This window comes from Tamandua tetradactyla, chromosome 7 (genome assembly GCF_023851605.1).
Source record: "Tamandua tetradactyla isolate mTamTet1 chromosome 7, mTamTet1.pri, whole genome shotgun sequence".
NCBI lineage: Eukaryota > Metazoa > Chordata > Mammalia > Pilosa > Myrmecophagidae > Tamandua > Tamandua tetradactyla.
Genome location: NC_135333.1, coordinates 51,014,454 through 51,039,573, shown reverse-complemented (window position 1 = coordinate 51,039,573; position 25,120 = coordinate 51,014,454). Strand labels below are relative to the sequence as shown.

The 25,120-nt window shown below is 33.6% G+C and overlaps 1 protein-coding gene across 5 annotated transcripts in view; it reads right to left on the bottom strand.

Moving 5' to 3' along the window:
* UPF2 (UPF2 regulator of nonsense mediated mRNA decay) overlaps positions 1-25,120 on the bottom strand; it is a 179,165-nt gene that overhangs the window by 64,368 nt on the left and 89,677 nt on the right. For all 5 annotated transcript variants that reach the window (XM_077169427.1, XM_077169431.1, XM_077169432.1 and 2 more), the window contains 7 exons: positions 19,305-19,413; positions 13,143-13,256; positions 11,439-11,555; positions 7,039-7,224; positions 4,970-5,173; positions 3,800-4,075; positions 1,716-1,899 (listed from right to left, as the gene is read on the bottom strand). In XM_077169427.1, the coding sequence (XP_077025542.1) occupies positions 1,716-1,899; positions 3,800-4,075; positions 4,970-5,173; positions 7,039-7,224; positions 11,439-11,555; positions 13,143-13,256; positions 19,305-19,413 (1,190 nt within the window). The remainder of the gene's footprint in view (positions 1-1,715; positions 1,900-3,799; positions 4,076-4,969; positions 5,174-7,038; positions 7,225-11,438; positions 11,556-13,142; positions 13,257-19,304; positions 19,414-25,120) is intronic.

Below are 25,120 nucleotides of genomic sequence, written 5' to 3'. Positions count from 1 at the left end.
GATATTAAGAATTACTGATTGTATATGTAAAATGGAATGATATCTAAATGTTTTGTTTGTTAATTTTTTTTTAATTAATAAAAAAAGTTTAAAAAAACTATAAGGGAATGTGTTTTTAGTGTTAACACCATTTATGTAACATTGGGTTGTTATAAAACTAAAATGAAATAATAAATTTGCAGATGCTTATAAACAAAAAAACTACCAAAGGCAAGATACTATATTATCTTCTGTATAGCAACAGGAAATAGATTTACTATAGATTTATTCACATCTTCTCTTGCTATTTAGACCCTAAAACAAGGAGGAAAATGGAGAATACTTGGAGCATACTGATTCTAGTTGCTACCATCTTTTTATAGAGTTTAATATTACCTATTTTTCCCTGCCCAAAGTCTAAACAGGGCCAAACTCCATAAAAGTGGCCTGAAATCATTTAATTTAACCCTTTGATCGCTAAAAAACAATGCTCAATTGTTCTCTTTAGCAATACCAAAGTGGCTGTCAAAGAAATATTTACTCATGTCCACTCCACAAAGAGTACCATTCTTAAAGCTTTTTTGGTAAATGAGGCTAACGACAATTTCAAAGCACACAGAGCAAATGAAGTAAATGAGTAGATAAACACTTTGCTTGAAATGATTACTTTATACCATTAGAAATCTGAAAAAGGAAAAGGAAGTAGATAACTTGGGACAAAGTTCAATGAACAAGAATCACATATGCCTTTATGGATTGAGTAATAGGAAAATTTAATACTTGCACAATCAGTAGCACCTTCAAAAATAATGCTCAAATAGACAATTGCAATTATATTCTCCAAAAGAAGATTTCTTTTGGAGAAAGTAATTTGATTAATATGTTGTTGCATATAATATGGAATAGATTTAGAAAGAAAAAATTAAAAATGTCTTCACCATGAAAAGTGGTTCTTCAGATATGCAATGTAATAAATGTACATAATTAGTATAACTGGTGAAGATAAGGATTCCCTAATGACAAAAATATCAAGTGCCAGCTGGAAACACAGTATTTGCAGACAAAAAAAAAATATGCCACCTTGAAATGACTACCATTAAACATGCTAAGAGCTATCAACAACCAAACCAAATGAGGACAACACCACCCTGTTCCAGCTATTTCTACTGACAAAGCTAGTTGACCCCTACAGTCTCTTGTGGGAGCTGCTCAAGAGCTAATGTTTCTCCTAGAATAATCACAGAAGGATTCTGAGAAGGTAAACAGAGACTCCTCATATAACACATTTTCCCTAGTCTTTAGAAACAGGAGTAACTGTCAAGTCTGAAATTCTGTAGAACAGTTCCAACTTCTACAGGCCCCCCTTCTGTAAGTTCTAGACTACACTTTCTTAGGAAGTAATGCTTGCTAAAAGTATATACTGCACAAATAACTACTAGGAGATGCTTTAACTGAAACCAGATTTTATATTAGCAACCAAAGCTTCTGAAATTTAAAGAGAGGCTGACAGTATTGTTTATCACTTGCTTCAAGTTCTATAGAACTGTTCGCCTTCAATTTGGGGTTAAGTAATTCAGAAGGATGCTACTTAGGACTTACCTAACACTACTATGTAACACTCAGCATCAAAAACAGAAAGCATAAAAATGTAAATTCTAATTGAAACATTATAAAGCAAATTCTAGAAACAATACACCAAGCAGCACTTTCATTTTCTCTCTGAATTAACTGCTTACCTAGTTTTATTAAGAATTCTTGTTCCAAGTCGTGTACCTGCCTGATGGATTCTTCCAGAGAATTACAGAGTTTGATCTTTGGTCTCAGCAGTTCTAGTGTATCACTGATCATGTAATCTATGTCAATAGGAAATGGATGGTCTTTTGTCCAAACTTCCAAACTTTTCTTCCACCAAACATAACGCTGGTAACAAATGAAAAATAAATTTAGCTATAAGAAATTAATAACAAAAAATATTTTTAAAATAATCTGCACTGTGATGTTATCTAGTTATAATAAATAAGCTAAAAAGTTGTATCAGACACCTACCATTTTTATTAATAGCCAACAGCAATGATCCTGTTATACCTGATCTCTATTTTGACTATTTCCCTCCATCTGTATCGTTTCTGGATCACTCAGTGGCTTTATCTTAAACACCTTTTATTATAACAGTCATTGATCTTTTTTTTTAATGGCAAGGATAAATTATAAATAAAATACTAAATAAATTTTTAGGTACTCTAAAATAAGGCACAAACCCCACCCAAACAGGATTTAATATTTAAGTTTACAACAACAACCAGATTCCAAGCTACAGTTTTGATAAAATTTCATTATTTTCTCTGTGCTACATGCTTTGTTTTTCTTTTTTGGGGCGGGGGTGGGAGGGGAGGGGTATGTGGTCTGGGTCTCTAGCACAGAAGGCAAGCATTCTACCACTGAACCCCCATGCCCCACTTTGTGCTTTGTTTTTAAAAAAAACAAATCAAAGTATCTGAAGATATGGTGTTGAAATATATAATCTTCATTATCAACAAGCATTTGTTGAACATCTACTGTGTATACGGCACAGTGTAGGTATTTTCCCTGTCTACTCCTAGCCTGGTTCCCTCATGCTATTTTGAACTTGTTCTAATTTGTCCATTTACAACTAAAAGCACAAACCAAGAATTTACTAGTATAGACACAGGTATATCTCTGGGTGCTTCACTCCTCTTTGCAATTTGTTCTAGGTCCTTGCTACTCAAAGTACTGTCCACACCTATTTGGAAGCTCTTTTGGAAATACTTCCCTCCCCCAGACAAACTGAATCACAATCTACATGTTAACAAATTTTGCAACAAAACTACTTTCAGTACAGGCAGTCTCCAACTTAAGACACTCATTTCATACAATGGGGACCTGGTCCTCAAACCACCAAACCCCACTCCCCCACTTTTTCTCATCAATTCAGAAAATAAGGGAGTTAATATGCTGTTCTCTCCTGAATAGTCACGGTGATAGGAGAAGGTTAGAAAACTCCCCATGAGTATGTACCCACTTAACACCAGCCACTATGTGGCCAGTATTTATGATACCTCCAGTGTGATTTTAAATTTATTTTCTTCATCATGGATGAATAAGAAAAATAAAAACAGAAGTGATCATACAGGACTGAATGGTACTAGTTAGTTAGGTAACATCATCTGGAGAAATGGACTGTGAACTTACCCTAATCACGATAAATAATATTGTATTTTACAGGAAATAGTGATTGGGATGAAAACAACCAACCAACAAATGAACATTTAGAACACGAGCATTATGGAAATTGCAGGACAATCTCTGTATGTATAGCTGAATTTAATTTATGCTGGACCTGTTTTAACTCCTAAATTTACATAACTAACTGAAAATAAGACTAAGGACAACACAACCTAAGAGATTACCAATAAATGAACATATATTTCTGATCTTTTAGATCGTTTGGAAACAAAAATTTAGACGAATGCTATCAAATGCATAAAAATCACAAGTAATTTGATTCCTAAATTGAAACCTCCAAAAAATCCCTAAGTCATTGTACCATATTCACACTGTACCAAAATGATCCCCGTTTTATGATCAATCACTATCATAATACTTACAATGCAATTAGAGTGTTTATATAATATTTTAGAATCCATCAAATATTTTTAAATCTCTAAAACATCCATGCTTGGAGAATAAATATAATTTTGAACATATCTTACATACAATATATGACTCTTACAGTGTTTCTTTGCTAATATTTTTATAACACAACAACACATTAAATGAGCGTATTTTGGCTTATATATACCTGAAAATATACAAGGAAGCAATCAAGTTTTCGTTTACTGGAACCTCTATCAAAGTATTGGCCACAGGTATCCAATATAGTGCATACTAGTCTAATTCTGAAAAGATGTTCAGGAGGGTCCAGTGAACTTGGAGAGCCATCAGGGTTAACACCAAATGAAGTAAAAGAATAAAGAGTTCTGAAAATAACAGCCGATTCCACCATTCGGTAATTATAAAGTTCCCCTAAGAACTTGGCACTGCTGATACGTCTCTGGTTAAATTTAGGTTGATTAACCTAAAAACAAAAAACAAAGAGCAATAAAAACCATTTCCATTAAAGAGTAGTAATAAAACTTGAAACCAGGTAAAACTTCCCCTGTAATTTTTGGTATGCTACATGGAGGGGGTCACACTTCATTTTTTTTCCATGTCAGTACCCTGTCATTGCAGCACCATTTGCTGAATTTCGATTGTTTGTTTTGGGAAGTGCATGGGCCAAGAATCAAACCCGGGCATCCCACATGGCAGGTGAGATCTCCCTCTGTAAACTTGACAGTACTAATTTCTGAAAAAACACTAGGCAAAAAAAAAAAAAAATAATAAGATGGTGACTTCTGGGTGTCCTTTTTCTCTCCTTAGAAATGCCTATCTTCAATTTGTTTTAATAGAATCTGTTAAAGAACAAAGTTTAGTATAGAGATTTCATTAAACCCATTGATAATTTCTGAAACAACTGAAATGTGCTTCTCTCTACCGGTCTCCTTTAAGCTATTTCCTCTGTTATCTATTAATTAAGGAAACAACAAGCCAAGGTTTTACAGTAAGATGGAAGTGTCTACAGAAAATTCTATAGCATGATTATCAAATTCTTCTAATTAATAAACTTACAGATTCCTTTAAGTCTCAAATAGTGATTTAAAAGATAATAAAAATTTAATATGGCCTTCCAAAATAAGTTTAGCAGAGCTTGAGAAAAAGAGGCAAAAAGATATTGCAGTATTAGCCTGAGAGATGAAAATCTGACACAAGAAGCCTTATCAACCAATCCCTAGTGCTAAAGAAGTAGTAATAAAAACCACCACAGGAGAAAAGTAGTGTTTCAAATTATTATTTTTTTAAATAGGATTTAAAGATTGTTTAAATTCTCCACAAACTTCATTTTGGTGACTTAAAAGAAAGTCCCCTTTACCTCCATTCCCAATCTAATATCTTCTAAAACTCCATCCACCACGTGAATTCCAACATCCTCCTGGTAGAGTACGAGTCCAGCTAAGAGATTGGCTACACAATGAATACTATTGTATTTCACATTCCAAATGTTTATCATACAACAAATGACATAGTCTTTAACTTCTTGGTCCTGCCAGGGCAGCTTGCGCATCTGTCTCAAAACCTAAATGAAGAGAATTTGGTTTAAATCATTTTTATTATTATTATTATTTATATTATTATCTTAATAATAACAAAAAGATAAGATACCAAATAATATAGATATTTTATTATGATTGTGCAACTGTAGAACTTTAGGACAGGAAAAGAGTTTGGAAGAATCTTTTACCAGTCTCTTCACTTGAGAGATAGGAAAAATAGGTTCGTTCTTTTAGCTAATTACTTACAGAATTTATTTGCACACTTCCTAAATCTTTCTATGATGCTCCCAAGCATTCTAGATTTTCCAAGTCCTCAATATAGCTAACAATGTATAGTCAAAGTCATGGTCACTAAAAAAATGTCCAAAGTTTACCAAAAATACTATGCTCTCTTTTGTACATGATTTGATAAAAATAGTCTTGAATACTTTTTAATCAACAATTTCCAACAGATCAATAAATCCAAGGTCAACTGGTTTTAAGGTCATTTAAAATGGAGGGCATGAAACCAAGACTGACATTGGACAGTTTTCTTAGGAAACTGAGGGGAATAATAAAAGTACTTACCTCATAGTTGATTGTAACAATTAAACAAGTTAAAAACGTGAAGGTTGTAGGAAAGTGCCTGGCACCTAAGTACCTCATAAAAGTTAACTATCACTATTTCAAAAACTCTACTAGTAACAAGATAATCAGCACAGTTCTACTTATAATCAAGTTCTTTTATTACTATTGGCAGACTGCAAAGTATTCCTTTAATCTTTACTCTCTATATCAATAACCTGTTTCAAACATTAATACACATCCATGAACTAGCTTCATTGGAAATGCCAATTTCTCCTAAGTTAAACAGGCATTCTGCATTCTTAAAACTTTTAGTCAATTCTAAAACTCTTTTGAAATCCTTACTGCTTTAAACAACTACTGACTGACTCTCTGAAAGATGGTTTCAATTTTCAAACCTGCGTTATCACTTATTACCTTCTACACCAACCCTGAATAGAGTACAAGTATTATTTCATGTCTTTTAATCTTTCCCAAAAGTGGTTTTTGTCCAGAAGTTATTTTTCCCCTTCAAAAGAAAAATGTCCTACACCTTTGTATGTTAACTTGTAGAGTTAAACAAGAAATATCAAGTCATCTTACTTAAAAATGAAATTTCTAACAGTAATGAAGATAATAGGAAAGTATTTCTTAAATTTTTCTAGAAATTGACCCACTGAGAATCTAGAGAAAGTTACAGATGCTACAGAAAAATACAGACAGATTGAAAGATGCAAAATTACAAAATATCAGAGGGGTCATGGACCTCACGAACCTCCTCTAAAGCCTATCCAATATTGACAAGGTCAATATTCCCTGAACTGAGGTAAATTATTTAAGGTCAAATTCACTAAAGAATACCACACAGATAAAATTATAGAACTAAGTTTTAACTATATACAACATAAAAATTAAATTTAGAAGTTACCATCTTAATTAGAAGACATTATCATCATAAAAGGAAAACAAAACACATGTTTCAAATACTATGTACCATCATATGAATTCTTTCTTAAGATATTTGTATAGAATCTATCACAATGAACCTTGGGACCTAATCCTACCTCTTCTATAAGTTCACTGTTGAGACTTTAATAGCCCACTGCTTACATTTCCTGTTTCTACTTTGTGGAGCATGGGAAAGCAATTTATTAACAAACTGATGTAGGGAAACTAAAATACATGTCCCTGATTTAAAACAATTTGAATGCACGACTGGAAGGAAAGTGTGCTGTCTTACCCATCACTAAGATAAAAAAAAATTAATTTATTTGAATATTATATAAACTTTGCACTACCACAAATCTCAAGTTGACTATTATTACATGGTTTCATTGAGGTTTACCTTCTCAGTGGTAACCTTAGAGAGATCCTTGTATAAAAGTTTCCGAACATATTCCTGCAGAGGAGGACGCTTCTTTTTCACTGTCTTTTCAGCTGGAGGTGGGTTGCAGTAGTAATATGCATTCTCCACCATTGTGACATATCTTGCATCAAGATGCATGGCTTGTTTTTTTCTCATCATTTGTTCCTAAAATAAAGAGTCTAAATTAATCAAAATGTGTTCACTCTAAGATTTCTTTATTCGAAACTAAAATTTTACTCTTGGTGGTAAAAGATTTCAGGAGAAAAGGCTAGAAAAGGAAAAGAAAATCGCTAGGTATACCTAAGAGTATATAAAAACACTAATTCTGTTATACCATTCTGTTATGCCATTAATCATTTTTTGCGAACAAATTAGTCCATGACTGGTCTTGGCCCTCATTCAATGAAACTCAGAAAACTTTGCTACCACTCTAACTTTACTGAAACCTCTGCCAAAGGAAACGAATTCCAAGGAAAGCCATGCTCTCATCTGTGCATAAAGGCAATCAAGGACCAAGCACATCAAGGGGAGGCTCTGGCTCTGGGCTGTTCCATGTTTAACAACTGAGAAGTCATTTGTTTTCAGAGATTATGCCATTCAATAGTACGACAGATAAATCTGACATGCTCTCTCCATTGACAAGAAAACTAAAATCCCCCAAAGACTGTATAACTCACCCAGTGCCATTCAGCAACAACCCAGAGGAGATAATTAAAAACCAACACCTAGTCCAGAGATTCTTAGCCTTGGCACTCTGACATTCTGGACTCGATAAGGCTTTGTTGTTGGGGGGTGTGTTCTATGCATCACAAGCAGTTCTGAAGTAACCCTAGTCTCTACCTTCAAGAGGCCAGTAGCCCCCATTGAGAACCACTAAATAGTTGAAAATCTTCAACTAACATTCCAATCCTAAAAATAGCATCAAGATTACTGGATTTATTCATTCAGTGTCACTCAACAACCACTTTACTGGGCACTTATTATGTGCTAGGTACTCTGCTAGGAGCTGGAAATTCAATAGTGAGCAAGACAGAGATGGTTTTTACCTTCACAAAGCTTAACAGTCTGGTATAGGAACACAGACAATAAACAAGACAACCAATCAATTACTAACCTTTAAATTATAATTGTGATCAGTGGAATGAAGAAAACTAAAGTAGTAAAATGGAGAATAAACGGGAACCTACTCTAGTTAGGGGTGGTTTAGAGAAGGCCATGATCTAAAGGATGACAGAAAGCTGAGAGAAGCCATGGGATTCAGGGCAGAGGCAAGAGCAAGAACACAGGCCCCAAGGAGAAAGGTCAGTGCACTTCCAACACGGAATGCTGTGAGAGAAAACCTAAGAGATAGGAAGGGCTAGGGAATACATGTGCTGCAGAACATGGAAGAATCTGTGGTCTTAAGAGTGCAGAGGGAAACGAAGGATAAGCTTCAAGCAGGGTTGTGGACTAAAGTTTTGAAAAGATCACTATAAATATAAGCTCAAGGAAGACGGGGACTGTTGTTTTTCACTACTGTATACCAAACACCTAAATCAGTGAAGTCTAATGATGGGAGGCACATAATTAGTACTTAACAGAAAATATGAAGAAATGAATTATTTTTTAAAAACACATTCAATCTTTCTTATGAACTGCATTCCAAACATTCTAAACTATCAGATGCTGGGAGAAAATTTTTCTATTTATGAGTTCAATTGTGGGCATTCCAAAGTTCGTAATTGTTTATACTGTCACCTGGTACTTCTAAAATATACCTAGTGTGGCCTACCTCTTATACTGACATCTATATAGAAGTCTGTGAATGGTTAATAAATGCGGAATCTCCCAAACAGATGAGAAAACAATTCCAAGTTTAACAGAGCTCAGGATAATGACCACACCTGTAAGTTCTTTGGACAAAATATCAAGTATCATTTAACTCATTTGTACATACATAATACAGTTTTTTTAACCTAAGCTACCTTTACTTAAACTGTTCTAGAACAATTTTCCTCCATCAAGTAGGATGGAGTTACACACACACACATCCCAAACTAATTTTAATATTAGCCAAGAATAATCTTGAATGCAAACCAGTTAAAAGGTTGTAGGTGCTCCCAAGCAAATTGGTACACATTTTAGATTATCCCACAAGTACTACTGTGCTTCAAACCAAACTAACCGTCTATATTCCCATATCTCTGAATGGCACTATGGTCCATTCCGATACCCTCATCCAAATCTTGGAACTTACCTTAAAGCACTTTCTTCTTCATTATCCCTTGAATCTCATCCCCAAGCCTGGTCAGTTCTATTCCCTAATTTTTTCATAAAGCTAGCTATTTTCTCCATCCCCTCAGCCCTAGCCCAATCCATTTCTTCACTGTTTTCTCCTTAGGTTTTTAAAACAGCCTTTTGGCTGCCCTCTGTATCTCTGGTCTCAGACACTTCATAGCTATCTCTTCCACATTTTCTAATAACATAAACCTGATTATATCTACAAAATCTTTTAAAAGTTATTCACTGCCATCAGGAAAAAAAACCATCAAGCTCTTTGGCAGAGCACTCAGGGTTTTTCATGCCCCTCACATGAGACAGGCATAAGTGTGCTATATCTGCACTGCCTCAATCGATTCGTCTAACTTCTCCACTTTTAAGACTCAGCTCAGGTTTCTAAAATAAACATCACTTTATCCAGGAAAGCTTTCCTAACTTGCCAAGACTAGATTAGATCCCTCTTCTACTTACACCCTCATACTCAATACTTACCCCTATTACTATATTCCATTTATCACAATGTCTTTCAATTGTTTCTTTACTGTTCTGATCATTAGACTATAAACTCCATGATGACAGGGACTATCTTTTTCATTTTCACATCCCAAGTCTGACACACAGTTTGCACTTAATAAATACTATGAAGGAGTTAGGTGAATCAATCAGTCTAGCTTAAATACTCCCTTCTTGAGCCATAATTTCTCTGCATGCTTACACTATAGCACTTACACCACCACATTGGAATTATGAATCTAACTCTTGCCCATAAACAATAACCATGGTGAGGATGGCAACTATGTTTCATTTCTTTGTAATCCCACTTTCTACCCCACTACAACATCCCTGAGGAAATGAGCTTAATTCCTAATATATACAAGGAGCCTCCAAACTGTCAAATGTTAAACAAGGCTCCTGTCTATCATTTAATATATTACCAGGAATCAAGAATATTAATGATAAAAGATAGCCGCTTTTGCTATAAGAGGGAAAAAGATCAACTGAGCCAAACAAAAGCAGGAGGGAATTTGGTTTTCAGCACACGTATATTCATAACGCTTTACACATACCACCATGGTTAGCAAATGTTTTTCCCTATCAAAAAATAAATACAGACGATTCAATATTATCGGTCAAATATGGTATTAAAAATATGCTAAATTCTCTTGCCCTCCATATTACATTTTTTTTTTTTTGCATGGGCAAGCACCAGGAATCGAATATATTACACCTTTAAATGTAGTATCTAAATTCATTTAATCTTACCAGCCTGAGACAAACAGGAGAGAGAGATTTTCCCTGTTAAGTTAAAAATTTGCCCTTAGAATGACTATTATATGATTGTGATATAAGTGAGAGAACATCTGGAAGCCAATTCCATCTAGATGACATTCACATGAATATTTTTAACAGGTCACAGAAATAAGTGCATAAAGTGAGTTAAATTTTTTTTCATTTTAAATGCCATCAGCAGAGAGTATGCAGACACACAACTGGATTCTAAAAGAACAACATAACTAGAGAAAATGACATAATGAAGGCTTTTGTAACAGCAATACTGACAACAGCAGTCTGTGCAGAGCTCTTTTAAACACTAACACCAATCAATACCCCCTCCTCCTATAGCACACACACATTTTATCTATCCTCACTGTCTTCAAAGCCTGCAAACAAATATTTAGATATTATCAATAAGCAAAATAACCTAGTTGCTTATACATTTGACAGCCATTTCAACATACTAATTAGCTTAAGAAAAAACTTCTCTCCTTAGTTAATTTTTTAAGTATCCACGCTTCTATAACAGACATCAGTTGGCATCTTTGAGATATACCAAATACACCCATAACAATGGCTCTAACGTAATAGGAATATGATGTACCTTGTGCAATTGCATCATTTGTCAAAAGTTATCTGGGGTTGAACTTAATTTCCCTTTACAATTTTGTGAACTCTCTGACAACCAAGTCAGAAAAACCCCTACCAGTATCCAGAGATAGCAGCGCATGTTTGGGATATTTTATTTTAGATAGAGATGGTCATATTCATATGGTAAAGAAAAGTAACCCGCACTGCTCAATACTGTTAACCCCAGAAGTAATTCAAGAAACTTAAACTCTTACCAAAAGTACACTGGTCCTCAGGTGAGACTCTGGAGATCTGAAAAGAAATCTTCCACATGTTTCCAAAAGAGTGCATGCCATTTCAATATGATGATGAGAAAAGTCTGAGAGAAGCATCTGTAATGACAATAATGACTAAAACTATGATCTTTCTCTATGCCTATTTTCTAGACCAAAATAGACTTAGTCATATCATTTGATAAATTACTTTTTTGGAGGCTTAACTGGAGCATTTGCTTCATATCCTTATTTAGCCTTCTATAGCATGATTAAAAGTTACTTGGTATTGTATAATATGAATTATACTAAAACTTAATTCTTATTTATTGGACATCTAGTTTATTTTTGTTTTCTTGTTATTATAACCAATGGTATGACAAACACCTTTCTAGATAAATCTGTCTGTGCATTTATGATTATTTCTTTATTTCCTATAAATGGAATGTCTATGTCAAAGAAATGGATATCCTTCCCACGTAGTTTTAACTACTGTGACATGCCATGATTCCTTTCAATTACAGAAAATTTTCACAACCCCATTTAAAATGTTTCGCTGAATGTACTTTGTAGAATACCAATCTCCTGAGATGCTCCAGAAAAGTTCAAGGAATTTCCTTGAATATTTATAATGACTGTTGTTATTTTAAACACTCTAAGAAATCTTACAAGTAAAAAAAAAAAAATTTAAAAACTGTTGAATTTAAGGCTTTCCAAGTACATTTGGTCATAAGACCAACTTTATATGACATATCAATTAATATCTGGAGGATATCAATTTGAAAAACATTTGCTATAGAGAAAAAAAACTTCAGTAAAGGAATGAACTATTCGAAATACAGAAGAATTATTCCATCTAAGAAGCACCAGCTTTACCACATATAATTAGTTACTGTTAGTTCTGATTTCTATGTTAACTCCACGTGGATAGCAAACAATGTGAATAATTTCCATCTTTTGAACTGTGTCAAAGCTTTCTTGATGACTGATTTTGCTAAATGATCTATGTTTGCTTTTGCAAAGCATGTAAGTTCTGTGGCTTGGGATATGGTGCCATTTAGATCAAGATTGCCAATTGCGTTGTTAAGATTCTGTATATCCTTACAGATTTCGTCTGTTCTTTCAGCTATCAAAAGAGGTGTTTTCATGTCCTTCACTATGATTATGGATTTGCTTACCTGTCCTTTGGATATCAAATTTTGCTTTACATGTTTTGAAGATATGTTACTAGGTACATATTGATCAAGGAAGTGGTATCTTCCTGCTAGAATGACCCCTTCATCATCACAAACTGTATTTCTTTATTTGTAACAATACGTCAGCCTAAATGTCCACTTTGTCTAGTACTGAAGCCAGCTTTCTTTCGGTTAATGCTTACATCATATATTTTTCCCCACCTTCTTACGTCAACCTTTCTGGTCTTCATATTTATGGGTATCTCTCTTGCCAATAGCAAATAACTGTTGTTCTTGTTTTAATCAAGCCTTAATTCTTAGGCTTTAAGTTGCAATATTTTGTCCTTAAACATTTAACGTAATTACTGATATAGCTGTATTTGTATTGATCATCTGTTTAATTTCCCTTCTCACTCCTTTCTTATCTTCTTTTGGATTAATAAAATATTTTTATTTATTTCAATTTTTTCAAGCACTTTAATTTGAACTTAAACATTTTTTATTAAAATTTTTCAAATAATTCAGTGCTAACCTTTAAACAATGTAGTGTATCATTTTTTGTGAACATCTTAAACTTGGTTAGTTCTCCAATGAAACGAACTGTTTTATTCTTTGTTTCAATATTTATCTGGTCTTTTTTACGTACCTGCAAATTAAGAAGAAAAAGACATTTTCAGATAATCGGATATTTGAAATCTCTATGATAACTGTTATCTTAATGTTTGAATTCACCCCAATATTTTAAATAAATCAGGTATAATTTCTTGCTATACTTAAATTAGTTTATGCAAGCTAAGGCAAAAAACTTTCTGTAGAACACCAATTCTAGGATATGCTCTGCAAAACTGTTTCACAATCAAATAATTTAGGGATCTGATACATTTTATCAAGTTACAGAGATTGTCAAATAAAAAAACCTGTATAACTTAACTGAATGTTTCTCAAGTGTATCTGGCAACAGAAACTCCCTTTTAGAAATATAACAGCTATTACTTATGCTACAAAATTAATATTATAAGGAACACACTTTAGGAAATGCTGCTTTAAAAATAATGGATGCCAAGAGCTCACTTAAGCAAAACTATTATTAAGGCTTAGATGGTATATTATAGTTAGAAAGTACACTGTATTTTGTTTATAAACTCACTACAATGAAACATTCAATATACTCACTGCTCTTTTCTATCACAAGTCATGGTCTTATGTCAAAATTCGAATTCTTTCCAATATGAGCCCTTAACTTACAGCACACGTGTCAAGAAACATCAACTGCAATAACATCCCATCACAACAGCACACTGTGAACAGACTTTCCAAGACGAACACAGTTGGATTTAACCCAGAATTACACTTTCATCAGAAACCAAACCAGTCTCAAAGTCTTTTATCTGAATAACAATAACAACACTGTGATGGTGCCTTGAATTAGTTTAGTGTTTTCTACTTTTTCAGAATGTTATCCTATCTCATTTTTTTCATGTAACATTCTGAGAAAGATGGTTGTTTTTCTGACTTAATAGTTGAAACAAACAAACAAGAACACAAGCATTCAAATAGCTTCCCCACAAAACAGTACCAAAATTTCCAGTCTCCTGACTGTCAACTGGGAATTCTAATACACTACGCACACAAGGAAGGATATGCTGGGATTCAAAATACTGCCTAATCTCACCACTGCTGTACAATTCATGATAATCAGTTATATAAGTGCAAAACTTTTGCCTACTCATACGAAGAGAGCTAACATTTAAATGGAATTTGTTATCTTAATTTTTAAGGGCTTACTTTCTACAGTAAACAGAGGTTGGTAATTAGACCTTTTAGATCGTCAGTGATAAGTTTTAAACAAAACCACATATATTAATTTAAAAAATGAGAGCAAAACAGAAGTTCACTACAACTGAATTTAATCTGAAGCATTAATAAAATTGTATCAATTAAACAAAAACAAATATAATCACAAAAGTTCAATTTCAAGGCAGAACTTTGTCATTTAGGCATATAACTTTGAAACTGACACACATTGAAAATACAAATAACTAGATTCTAGTTTTAATGTTAAATAAAATTAAATTGAATAATAATATTCAATAATACTCAATAAACTATTATGCCTTACAATTCAGAAAAAAAAGAGTACAGGCTTCACAAAAACCCTTTCACAAATAAAAGTTCAATAGGCTTTGTATTTGAAAATCACCTCTTATTAATTTACCTTATTTTGTAAACTCAAACAGATTAAGTGTGGACTCTGGACAAGATTTTTTGGGTTTAAATTTTTGCTCTATCATTTACTAGCTGTTACTTAAACTATATTCTTAACCTATAAAAGGAGCTAATGAAAGTAAACTACTTCACAGACTGTTCTGGGCATTATGTGCATTAATATATGTAAAACACATAAAATAGTGCCTAGCCCCAGTAGGGGTTCAAGAAACATTATCTATTATTAATTTTATCCATCTCTGTATATTTGTATTCTTAATACATGGACACCAAATAAAATTTACTAAGGGAACAAATAAATGAAAATGCTTAATGTTCGTAAATACTGCAGTGAAGAGAAAGAGCAAAAGATCTATAATCAGAACTGTTCAACACTTGTGGTTGTTTTCTGCCACTTTCTTTGGATATACATTCTTGGAAAAGTCACACCAACTCCCTGAGCCTGTATGACCTCTTGGTAAAATAAAGATAAAGCTGATGGTGGTGGTGGTGGTAATGCTAGCACCAACACTTTTTAGATACTAAAAAATTAATGTACAAGATGAAAGACGATTACAAAACTTTTAAAGTGATGTTTAAGAAATGTTTTCAATAACATGATAAAATGTTTCTAAGTGAGGAAAAAAATGGCATATTCAATAATAAATTCATCTATGTAAAATAACAGGAAAAATAAAGGTGAAGAAAATATTAACATGGTTTATTTTTATGTAACAAAAGTATGTTTTTTATTACTTCTTTCTACTTTATATATTTTTCTAATTACCCACACTGAGCATGTGTTTGCTTTATAGTCAAAGAAAAATAGAGACAAACAAAAAAATATATACAAAAAAAGCATTTCAAAACCTAAATACTGAAGCTGAATCTTAAGGAGTAGCAGAGCTAGGAAATACATTTATATGTATTTTTCACATCTCTTTGGATGATTCTTGATGTGTACACATATAACAATTTTTGGACATCATACAATTTTAAGTATTATTGAACATTACAGTTTTCAAAACATGTGACATGCATAATGATTCATCTGTAGTACATATTTACATTAACTCAATTATTCTTAAATATTATAGAGGTTAAAAGAGCACCTTCTAAAATGACAAAATTCTAGAATTTTTATGAAGTAAGTATTAGAAATCAATGATCTTCATTCTCATTTTCAGATGAGAAAACTGAAGTCTTTTAAAAAGTCTGCAAAATGCTTGCTTATATTTAAATAAAAGTTATCCCCTTATTAAAGAAGTATGCTCATTATTGAATATTTGGGGAACACAGAAAACTAGAAAGGAAAAAGTATAGTCCTACCATCCAAAGACAGCCACTCTTAACATATTGATGTAGATTTCTTTTCTATTCTTTACTTTCCAAGCATTTTAACAGAATTGTAAATTTATTACATGTACGTTTTTTGTCTTGCCTTAAAAAAAAGTTTTCCCATAATGTGAAAATTTCTTTGTAAAATCCTTTTCCATGGCTTTATATCATGTCTGCATTGTGATTCTATGGACCATTTTATTAATCTACTGTTGGAGTTTTAGATTATTTTCAGTTTTCCCCTATTACAGTTCATGATGTAAACAAAGCTTTTTTGGTTAAAAAAAATTTTTTTTACTTGGGACAGATTCTCAGAGTTGCCCATTGTATGAATGCCTCTGAGGGCCTTAAAATAGACTGCCAAACTGCTTCTCTAAATTGCTACTTGCAGTATGTGAAAACGCTGGTTTCTCATTTCTATCTCCTATACTAATTTGCCAGTCAAACTAACAAATCCATCGTTTAAAACAGAATTTATCTGACTATCAATGAGATTTCATACAGCTTTGTTAACCAACTTTTCTCGACTGAAGTTCATAAATAGAGGGCAAATATGATCAGACTGTAGCAATATATCAGAGCTAGATAGAAGACAGAGAGGGTAATATGGTTAAAAAAAATCTATGGATATTGTGACTCGGTGACAGTAGGTAGGAAGAGAAGATGCTATATTTGAAGGGGTGTTCTAGAGAGGTAGTGTCAATAAAATTTGGTGAACAGTGGCTACTGAATGTCAGAGGGAAAAGAAGCATTTCTCTTAGTGATTAAATAACCTAACACTATAACTTTACAGAGAGAATACAGAAGTACATTTGGGGAAGTGAAAGACAAGTGAAGGATTTTGGGAAGAAAATAATAAGTTTGTTTTTTGGACATACTTAGCTAGAAGTACATGGTAACTTTTCTTTATACCAGGAGAGAGGTCCTGGCATGAGACCTTAATATTAGGGGTTATTGAGAAATAGATGTTAATCGAATTCCAGGTAGAAAATGTTCAGTAAAAAAAAAGGAAGGGGAAGAAAGAAAACCTGGAAACCCCTAGATATAAATTTATATAGGAAAAAAGGTAACGAAGGAGACTGAGAATAGTAGTCATAAGCAAAGAACTATGAGAGAGTGGTAGTAGATAAAGGACAATTATTAGTATAATGCTACTATGTTCAGGCACTGTGTGGAGAACCTTGCATGCATTACCTCATCATTTGATCCTTAAGAACAGCCTCTTTAAGAAGGTAAAATCATTATCCTAATTCACAGACAAGAAAACCAAAGTTCTCAACACTCAAGTAACCTGGCACCAAGTTACAAAATTAAAGCAAAGATGTCAGATTCCTAAAAAATAGGAGATTCCAGGAGTGCAGAATTTGCAGGGACATCAACTAACAGGATAAATTACTTCAAATGCCCTTTCCTCTCTTCCGAGAGAAGTGGTTCCCAAAATATACTCCTGGAATTCTGCTGGTCTTTCACTTGTAATGAAGTATTGCACCTGTCACAATAGGAATGCCATTCCCCCATTCCCACCCCAATTTTCAAAGGAGGTGAAAAAAGAAAAATTACACGAGGACGGAATTTTCCTAATTTTAGTTTTTTACCAAAAGCACTAATTATGCTTGAACCAGTGACGTGTGCTTTAATTTTGGATTTGATTGAGGGATGTAAGTAAACAATTCATATAATATAGTCAAACTGTCTACTAGTAAACCCATTTCTTGTTTATATGATGGAATTAAATATATCAACAAGAATATTATGACTTTCTATGCATCTGTCTCTGAACTAGCAGCATTTACCAAAGTGTGTTCTTTGGGGGATACATACCCAAACCCTTCCAATAGATTCACAGGGCACATTATTCTATTAAAGCTTTGAAAAAATCTTACCAGAAAACAAAACAAAACTAAACAGTTTAATTGATCACAGTGCTTCCAAACTTTCTTAAACAGAAAAAATTCTCCTTACTTAACACTATCTTTGAAAATCTTGGATATAACTTCAGCAAAAGCTGGTCTAGAAAAATCTTAACTACAAATGTAGTAATAAATTTTACCTTCTGCAAAAAGCCTTTGTAGATCATTCCACTACATATATATTCTTTCACTCTAATGATTCATCTGGCAATAATGCATGCAATTCCTTATAACTTCTATTATATTTAGGGCTTAAATTTTTATTTCACTCTTGCCTTTCTGAGCATTTATGTTTTTCTGTCTCCCTGACCAAATCATGAGATCCCTGATCTCAGAATTGTCTGCTCTTCTCTGAACTCTCAGCAACTATAATGATATGCACATGAAGAGTGAACACACAAACATGTCATCAGCATAATAAACACTACCTGACTTTATTTCCATTTCCAAAACATACTATAATTCTAAGTTCTCTAAACATAATTCTTTCATTGGCTAACATAAATACCTGAACTTCATATCTTTTCAAAGTCTATCAATGCCTACTTTTGGTCACCTCTGATGGTACCAATAACTCTATCCTGCATTGGAAGCTCCATCACCTCCGCAAGATGACTGGGATCGTGGGTATGGGAGAACCACTAAGACACAATGTGCCAAGACTCCTTGGAACTGGAAAGTAAGACAAGCTGTCTGGTAACAGGACCCAGATGTTACCAGGGTGCTCTTTAAAACCCTGAGCACTATCCAAGGTAATGATTCTTCAGGTAAGAACCTGTCAATAAAAACATAGGCTATGACAGCATTTACGGAGTTCACAGAATTTATGGAATCTCTTATGCCCCATGGCATCTAGATGCCAAACCTAAACAGGCCTCCAACAGGCCAGGCCATTGTGCCCTAATTAGTCAAGGTCAATCTTACGGGTCTTCTGGGAACACCAATCAGGACTGCTGGCTGTCTTGATCTTGTGGAATGGTTTTTACTTTACAAAAGCAAAAGAAGTAATGACAGTGGAGGAACAAGGTAGCAGCAATGGCTCACCTCCAAGTTGGAATATAACTTAACAATTTCAAGCTTTATTTAAAAAAAAAATAGAATTCCATAAATTCTGAACAGATACAACATTATCAAATTTCAAAAATACGCTTCCCAACAAAATAGTTATGTTCTTAAACTAAAGAATCCTCACTCAACTTATAAGTAAATATATATTACATAATAAATGCTTAAATACATACATGAAATCTGAAATCCCCCCTCAGCATGGAACAAAGATCCTCTGCTACATCAGACATGCAGGGATGCAATGTAGCAACCAATCTTGCATAAAATGGTAGCAAATCCAACCTGCAAAAGTTACATGTGATATGTGTAAAAGGAAAAACATACCAGAAATAATTCATTTTAAAATTTGAACTTTCTCAGATTTAGTCACACATTAAATGAGTAGAAAAACTAATAATCACAAACATGCCTATTTATTGTCATTTTACTAAAGCCTATAGAAGTTCAATTTGTCTTATGAAAGTTTATTAATAGCCCAGTATTTTCCATTTAGCATACTTAGCTGCAACTTCACTATGTAATTTTTATAAAATATAAAACACCAAGAAAAGAAAACAGTTTGCATGGCTTACATTTTTTTATCACATAAATGCTGAGTAACAAATCTAAAGGTTACTTAAATAGTACAAAGCAGAATCCTTTCAAACCAATTCCTTCATTTATTGAGGGTTAAGTTGTTTGGAAACCTCAAACTCTGAACTAACAGGCAACCAGTAACCAAAAAGGCATCTCAGAAGCAAAAATATCACAAAAATCACACACTAACCTATGTATTTTACTCATTCGAGAACCCATTCAGACATTCACAGTGCACCTATTCACTCCTACTTTTAGACAACAAATGGTGACTAGGTGGCACTTAGGCGGCCAAGCCCTATCATACCCAGCACTCTTCCCACCAAGCCTGGCTGCAGCTACAGAATCCTGCTTGATCAATTCTCCAGATAGCCAGTGCCAATCAGAACCAGAACACAAGCTAAAATTTATCTTCCATTCCTGATGCAGACATCACTTTATAAAAATCAATTACCCAGTGATTCAACACACTCATCACAGCTCATCTCAGCTGGAGATGAGAAGCAGTGAGGGACTAATAAAAAGCAGCTGTACTGACAGCAGCAAGTAATGGGACTGACAGTGAGGAAGGAAACTACAAACTGTAACAATAAAATACTAGCTCAGAAACTGTGACACCCTGGCGCCATTTACAATAGAAATAAATAATCCAACAAGTCTTAATTATCCCTGAATATAGTGCTATACTGTATAATACATGAAAATGTTTAATCATTAGGGAAAAGTCCAATACCAGGAAAGGCTTAGAATTACAAAGATGTGGAAAATTCCCAGCCTGGAGAGACTAAGCCTTATATAGAAGGAACAAGGTGAAGAAAGTCAAGAACAACAGAGAAGAATTTGAAAGACGGGGTTAAGGGGAAGAAACGATTAAATTCAAACCTAAGAACCTCAAAAACACTGTGTTATAATTTCTGAAAAAAATATTTAGCTTCTACTAAATGCTCTCTACTAGGCATTTAATATATCTTATTTAACTTGTTAATTCTAGTAATCACCCTAGGAATAGATATTATAATCACCATTTCACAAATAAGGTAACAGATACTTATGGAAGTTAAGAAAATGTTGGCTTTGTAGTAGTACCTCAATTTTTAAAAATGTAATCATTTAATCCTTTAAAGAAACACTAAAATTATTTAAAGATCTGAATAAAAACATTTAACATTAAACTTTAAATATTTATAATATTTCAATTGATCAACTGAAGGTTAAGCTGATATAGACAATGCATAAATGTGAGTTACATCACTTGTTGTAGACATTATAAACATGAGGCATTCCTATCAGTTATTCACATAAATATATAAATATTTTCTTAATGTATACTAGTCAAAGAAAGTGGAGTAAATGAGTGCAAAGAAAGTGGGGCAAATTTTCCTGCAAAATAAACAGGTGTATACTAATATGAAACTTTCCAAATTTCCTAATTTTTATTAGAATATTAGGCTCTTTGCCTATTTTCTACCCACTTTAGCAACAATATTCTTTTTCTGATCCTAATCAATTGCCAAATTCAAATACAGGCTTTAAACCTATATTTAGGTTCAATCATTCATACTGCCACAATTGTAGGTCAGAAAAACATAAGATATAAGAGTTGAGGTCATGCATGATTCTAAAAATCCAGAAAGGGATAGCACAATACTACCTGATTGTAGCACAATAATGTAAGTACACTGAATGAAGCTGAATGTGAGAAGGATAGAGGGAGGAGGGTTGGGGGCACATATAAAACCAGAAGGAAGATAGACGACGAAGACTGAGATGGTATAATCTAACAATGCCTAGAGTATACAATGATAGCGACTAAATGTACAAATTAAAAAAAAAATGTTTTTGCATGAAGAACAACAAAGGAATGTCAATATGGCAGGGTCGATGGTCATTCATATTTTAAAACTTCAACTTCTGTGTGAGACTAAAGCAAAAACTGTTTATCTGGTACAAAATTTGTATTTTGACTAGTGCATTTCCTAATATAACTTATATGGTCAGGTTAACTGAACACCGGAAGTACATGGAAGCCTGTCTGGGCATGAGATTTTATAGGTTTGTCCAGTGTGATGCCCTGATAAATCCCAGAGTGATTGGAACAGTGAATTAAAGTATTTGCAAAGTCCCTTGGAGAATGGCAAGAAAGGGGGAAAATTCAACTTCCCCATGTCAATTTCTGAAATTCTAGCAAACAGTGGAAATAACCACATCAACAGGCCAAGTCCTTAATCTTGGGGTTTGTTCATATGAAACTTATCCCCACAAAAGATAGGCTAAGCCTACTTAAAATTAGGCCTAAGAGTCAGCCCCAGAGAACCTCTTTTGTTGCTCAGATGTGGCCCATCTCTATCTCAGCCAACACAGCAAGCAAACCCACTGCCCTCCCCTCTCTATATGGGACATGACTCCCAGGGGTGTAAACCTCCCTGGCAACATGGGACAGAAATTCTAGAATGAGCTGGGACTCAGCATCAAGGCTTTGAGAAAACCTTCTCGACCAAAAAATGGAAGAGAGAAATGAGACAAAATAAAGCATCAGTGGCTGAGAGATTTCAGAGTCAAGAGGTTATCCTGGAGGTTTTTCTTCTGCATTATAACGATATCTCCTTTTTAGCTTAAGGTGTATTAGAGAGGCTAGAGGGAAGTGCCTGAAACTGTAGAGCTGTGTTCCAATAACCATGTTTCTTGAAGATGACTGTATAATGATAGAGCTTCTACAACGTGACAGTGATTGTGAAAACCTTGCGTCTGATGCTCCTTTTATCTACAGTATAGGCAGATGAGTAAAACATATGGATTAAAAATAAACAAATAATAAAGGGAACAAATGTTAAAATAAATTGAGTAGATTGAAATACTAGTGATCAATGAAAGTGGTAACGGGTATAGAAAAAACATAGGGGGAACAAAGGTTAAAATATATTGGGTAGATGGAAATACTAGCAGTCAATGAGAGGGAAGAATAAGGGGTATGGTACGTGTGAGTGTTTCCTTTTTATTTCTTTTTCTGGAGTGATGTAAATGTTCTGAAAAATGATCATGGTGATGAATATACAACTATGTGATGATATTGTGAGTCACTGATTATATATCAAGAATGGAATGTTCACATGTTAAGAATGTTCATGGTTGCATGTGATAGGTTTTGTCAATAAAAAAAAAAAAGGAGTTGAGGTCATGATATAACAAAGAGCAGTGCTAACAAAGAGGACACCCAGGTTTTAATCCTATTCCAAAAAGTATTTCTGTGATGCCATAAACTGACCAACCTCATCTCCTACTAGCCACCCCCCTCCACTCTGCTCCAGTCACACTGGCCCCTCGCTAATCTTGGGGATCAGGCAAGCTCTTTCCCCAAATAGCCACACTGCCCACTTCCTCACTAAGGTCAAGTGTCGGCTTACACACCACTCCCTCAGTAAGATCCAATCTGAATACTCCATTGAAATTGAATGCCCACCCTGCCCCTACCACTCCCAATTCCCTTATCCTGCCTGATAGTTTTAAAAATAGAATTTATCACCTTCTAATGTGTTACATAATTTTCTTATTTGTTATGGTCATCATTATTTTGTTGTACCTCCTACTAGAATGTAAGTTCCATGGAAGACAGTTCACCAACACCCAAAACAGTGTCTACAACAAAGCAAATGCTCAATATATATTTGTTGGATAAATGAATGTCCCCTGTTATCTCACTATTAACTTTCAGTCTGAGATCTTCTTCACTATATTAAGGAAATACCACTCTATTTTTATAAGACTAACTATCAAATTTTATATTTTATCCAAAAAAGTACAGTTTATTATATACCTCTTAAGCAATTAAGGGGATAATCATATTGTTCCTTATTTTCCCTACTGACGTGCTATCATGAACAGATATCCTATTTTAAAGTACCCTTTCATTCCTAAGATCAGTTCTCTTTGATCAAGCTAGATTATTTTTCATATTAGTGTATGAATTTGATTTGTTAGTATTTTACTGAGAATTTTTATATCTACATTAAAAAATGAAAATGGTTAATATTTCTACTTTTTTTTTTTTTTGGCATGGGCTGTCACTGGAAATCAAACCCGGGTTTCCAGCATGGCAGGCAAGAACTCTGCAACTACACCACCATCCCCTGCCCTTTTACTTTCCTTTTTGTTAAGATTTTGTTTACTTCCCTTTGCACCCTGAAATGTGAAGCATTATATAACTTTTATACTCTGGAGCAAATGATTTATTCCATGAATGACTGAAAGAACTCAATAAACTGATCTAGTCTTAGCTTAGTCTATTTAAGATAAAATTAACAGATAACTCAATATCTTCTTTCATGATCAGTTGTCTGTGGTATTCTATTTTGTCTTGAATCAATTTTAGAAATGATAAATTTTAAAAAATATCTATTTCACTGAGATTTTCAAGCATTTAAAAATATTTCAAACATAGTGTCTGGCTCATTTCTTAAACTTTTTAATATCTTTTTCTTTATATTTTCTAGAAGCTTCTCTAGTTGGATATTTTTAAGTTTTTATTTGAATTTTTAAAACTAATTTTAATCTTGGCTGTCTTTTCCAATAAGGCTCAAAATCATAGCACTTAGCATCAAAACATTTTAACTAGACTATGTGACTTCCCTTCTCATCTTAACCTGTCATTTATATTTGCCTCATTTTTTCTTCTTCCAATTAGCCCAATCACTTCAAAGCTCTATCCCAACCTCAAAAGAAAGGCAAATACAACTACTCATTTTAAAATAAAGCAGTTTGTGCTATTTGTTCATAGGCAGAAATCAGTGAGCTAACACACAGACACAACTTCAAGAGATTTATAAAAAAATGGTTTACGGGTTCCCTAGGAAAGCTTAGCTTTTTAAAGTCTTTCCAGGTGGTTAGTAATGCTGCCTTACGTACCTTTTGGAATTAGCCATACGTATCTTTTGGAATTAGCCATGTGAAGTAAAGTTAAATACTCCATTATTTCAGAATCGTCTACTCCTATAAACTCTTCAAATGCTATTTAAATCTCCCCTGTACTGTGACTCTGTGCATTCACTACTTCACAAAATAAGAATCCCTGAGGCTGTGAATAAAGTTAATTGCACTCCTCTCCATGTCAGTCCTGCTTCAGTATGGTGTTCTGACTTTTCTGCCTTCATTAAAAAGCAAACCCAAAAAGGAATGGTGTTCTCCATGCCGTAAGGAGGATATTAATTAAAAGTTTTCAAAAAACAAAATAAAAATTCCATTCAGCATCAAGAGCAATTTTCTGTTAAAATTTAAGCTAGATATACATATCTTACTTGACTTTTAAGAAAATCAACTAGAAATACTTAGATTCTTCCTTCAAAAACTGAATTCTATAATTTTCTAAGAGAATGAAAGTATTTTAACCAACAGTTAATGAGTAAACCACTTAAATCCAATG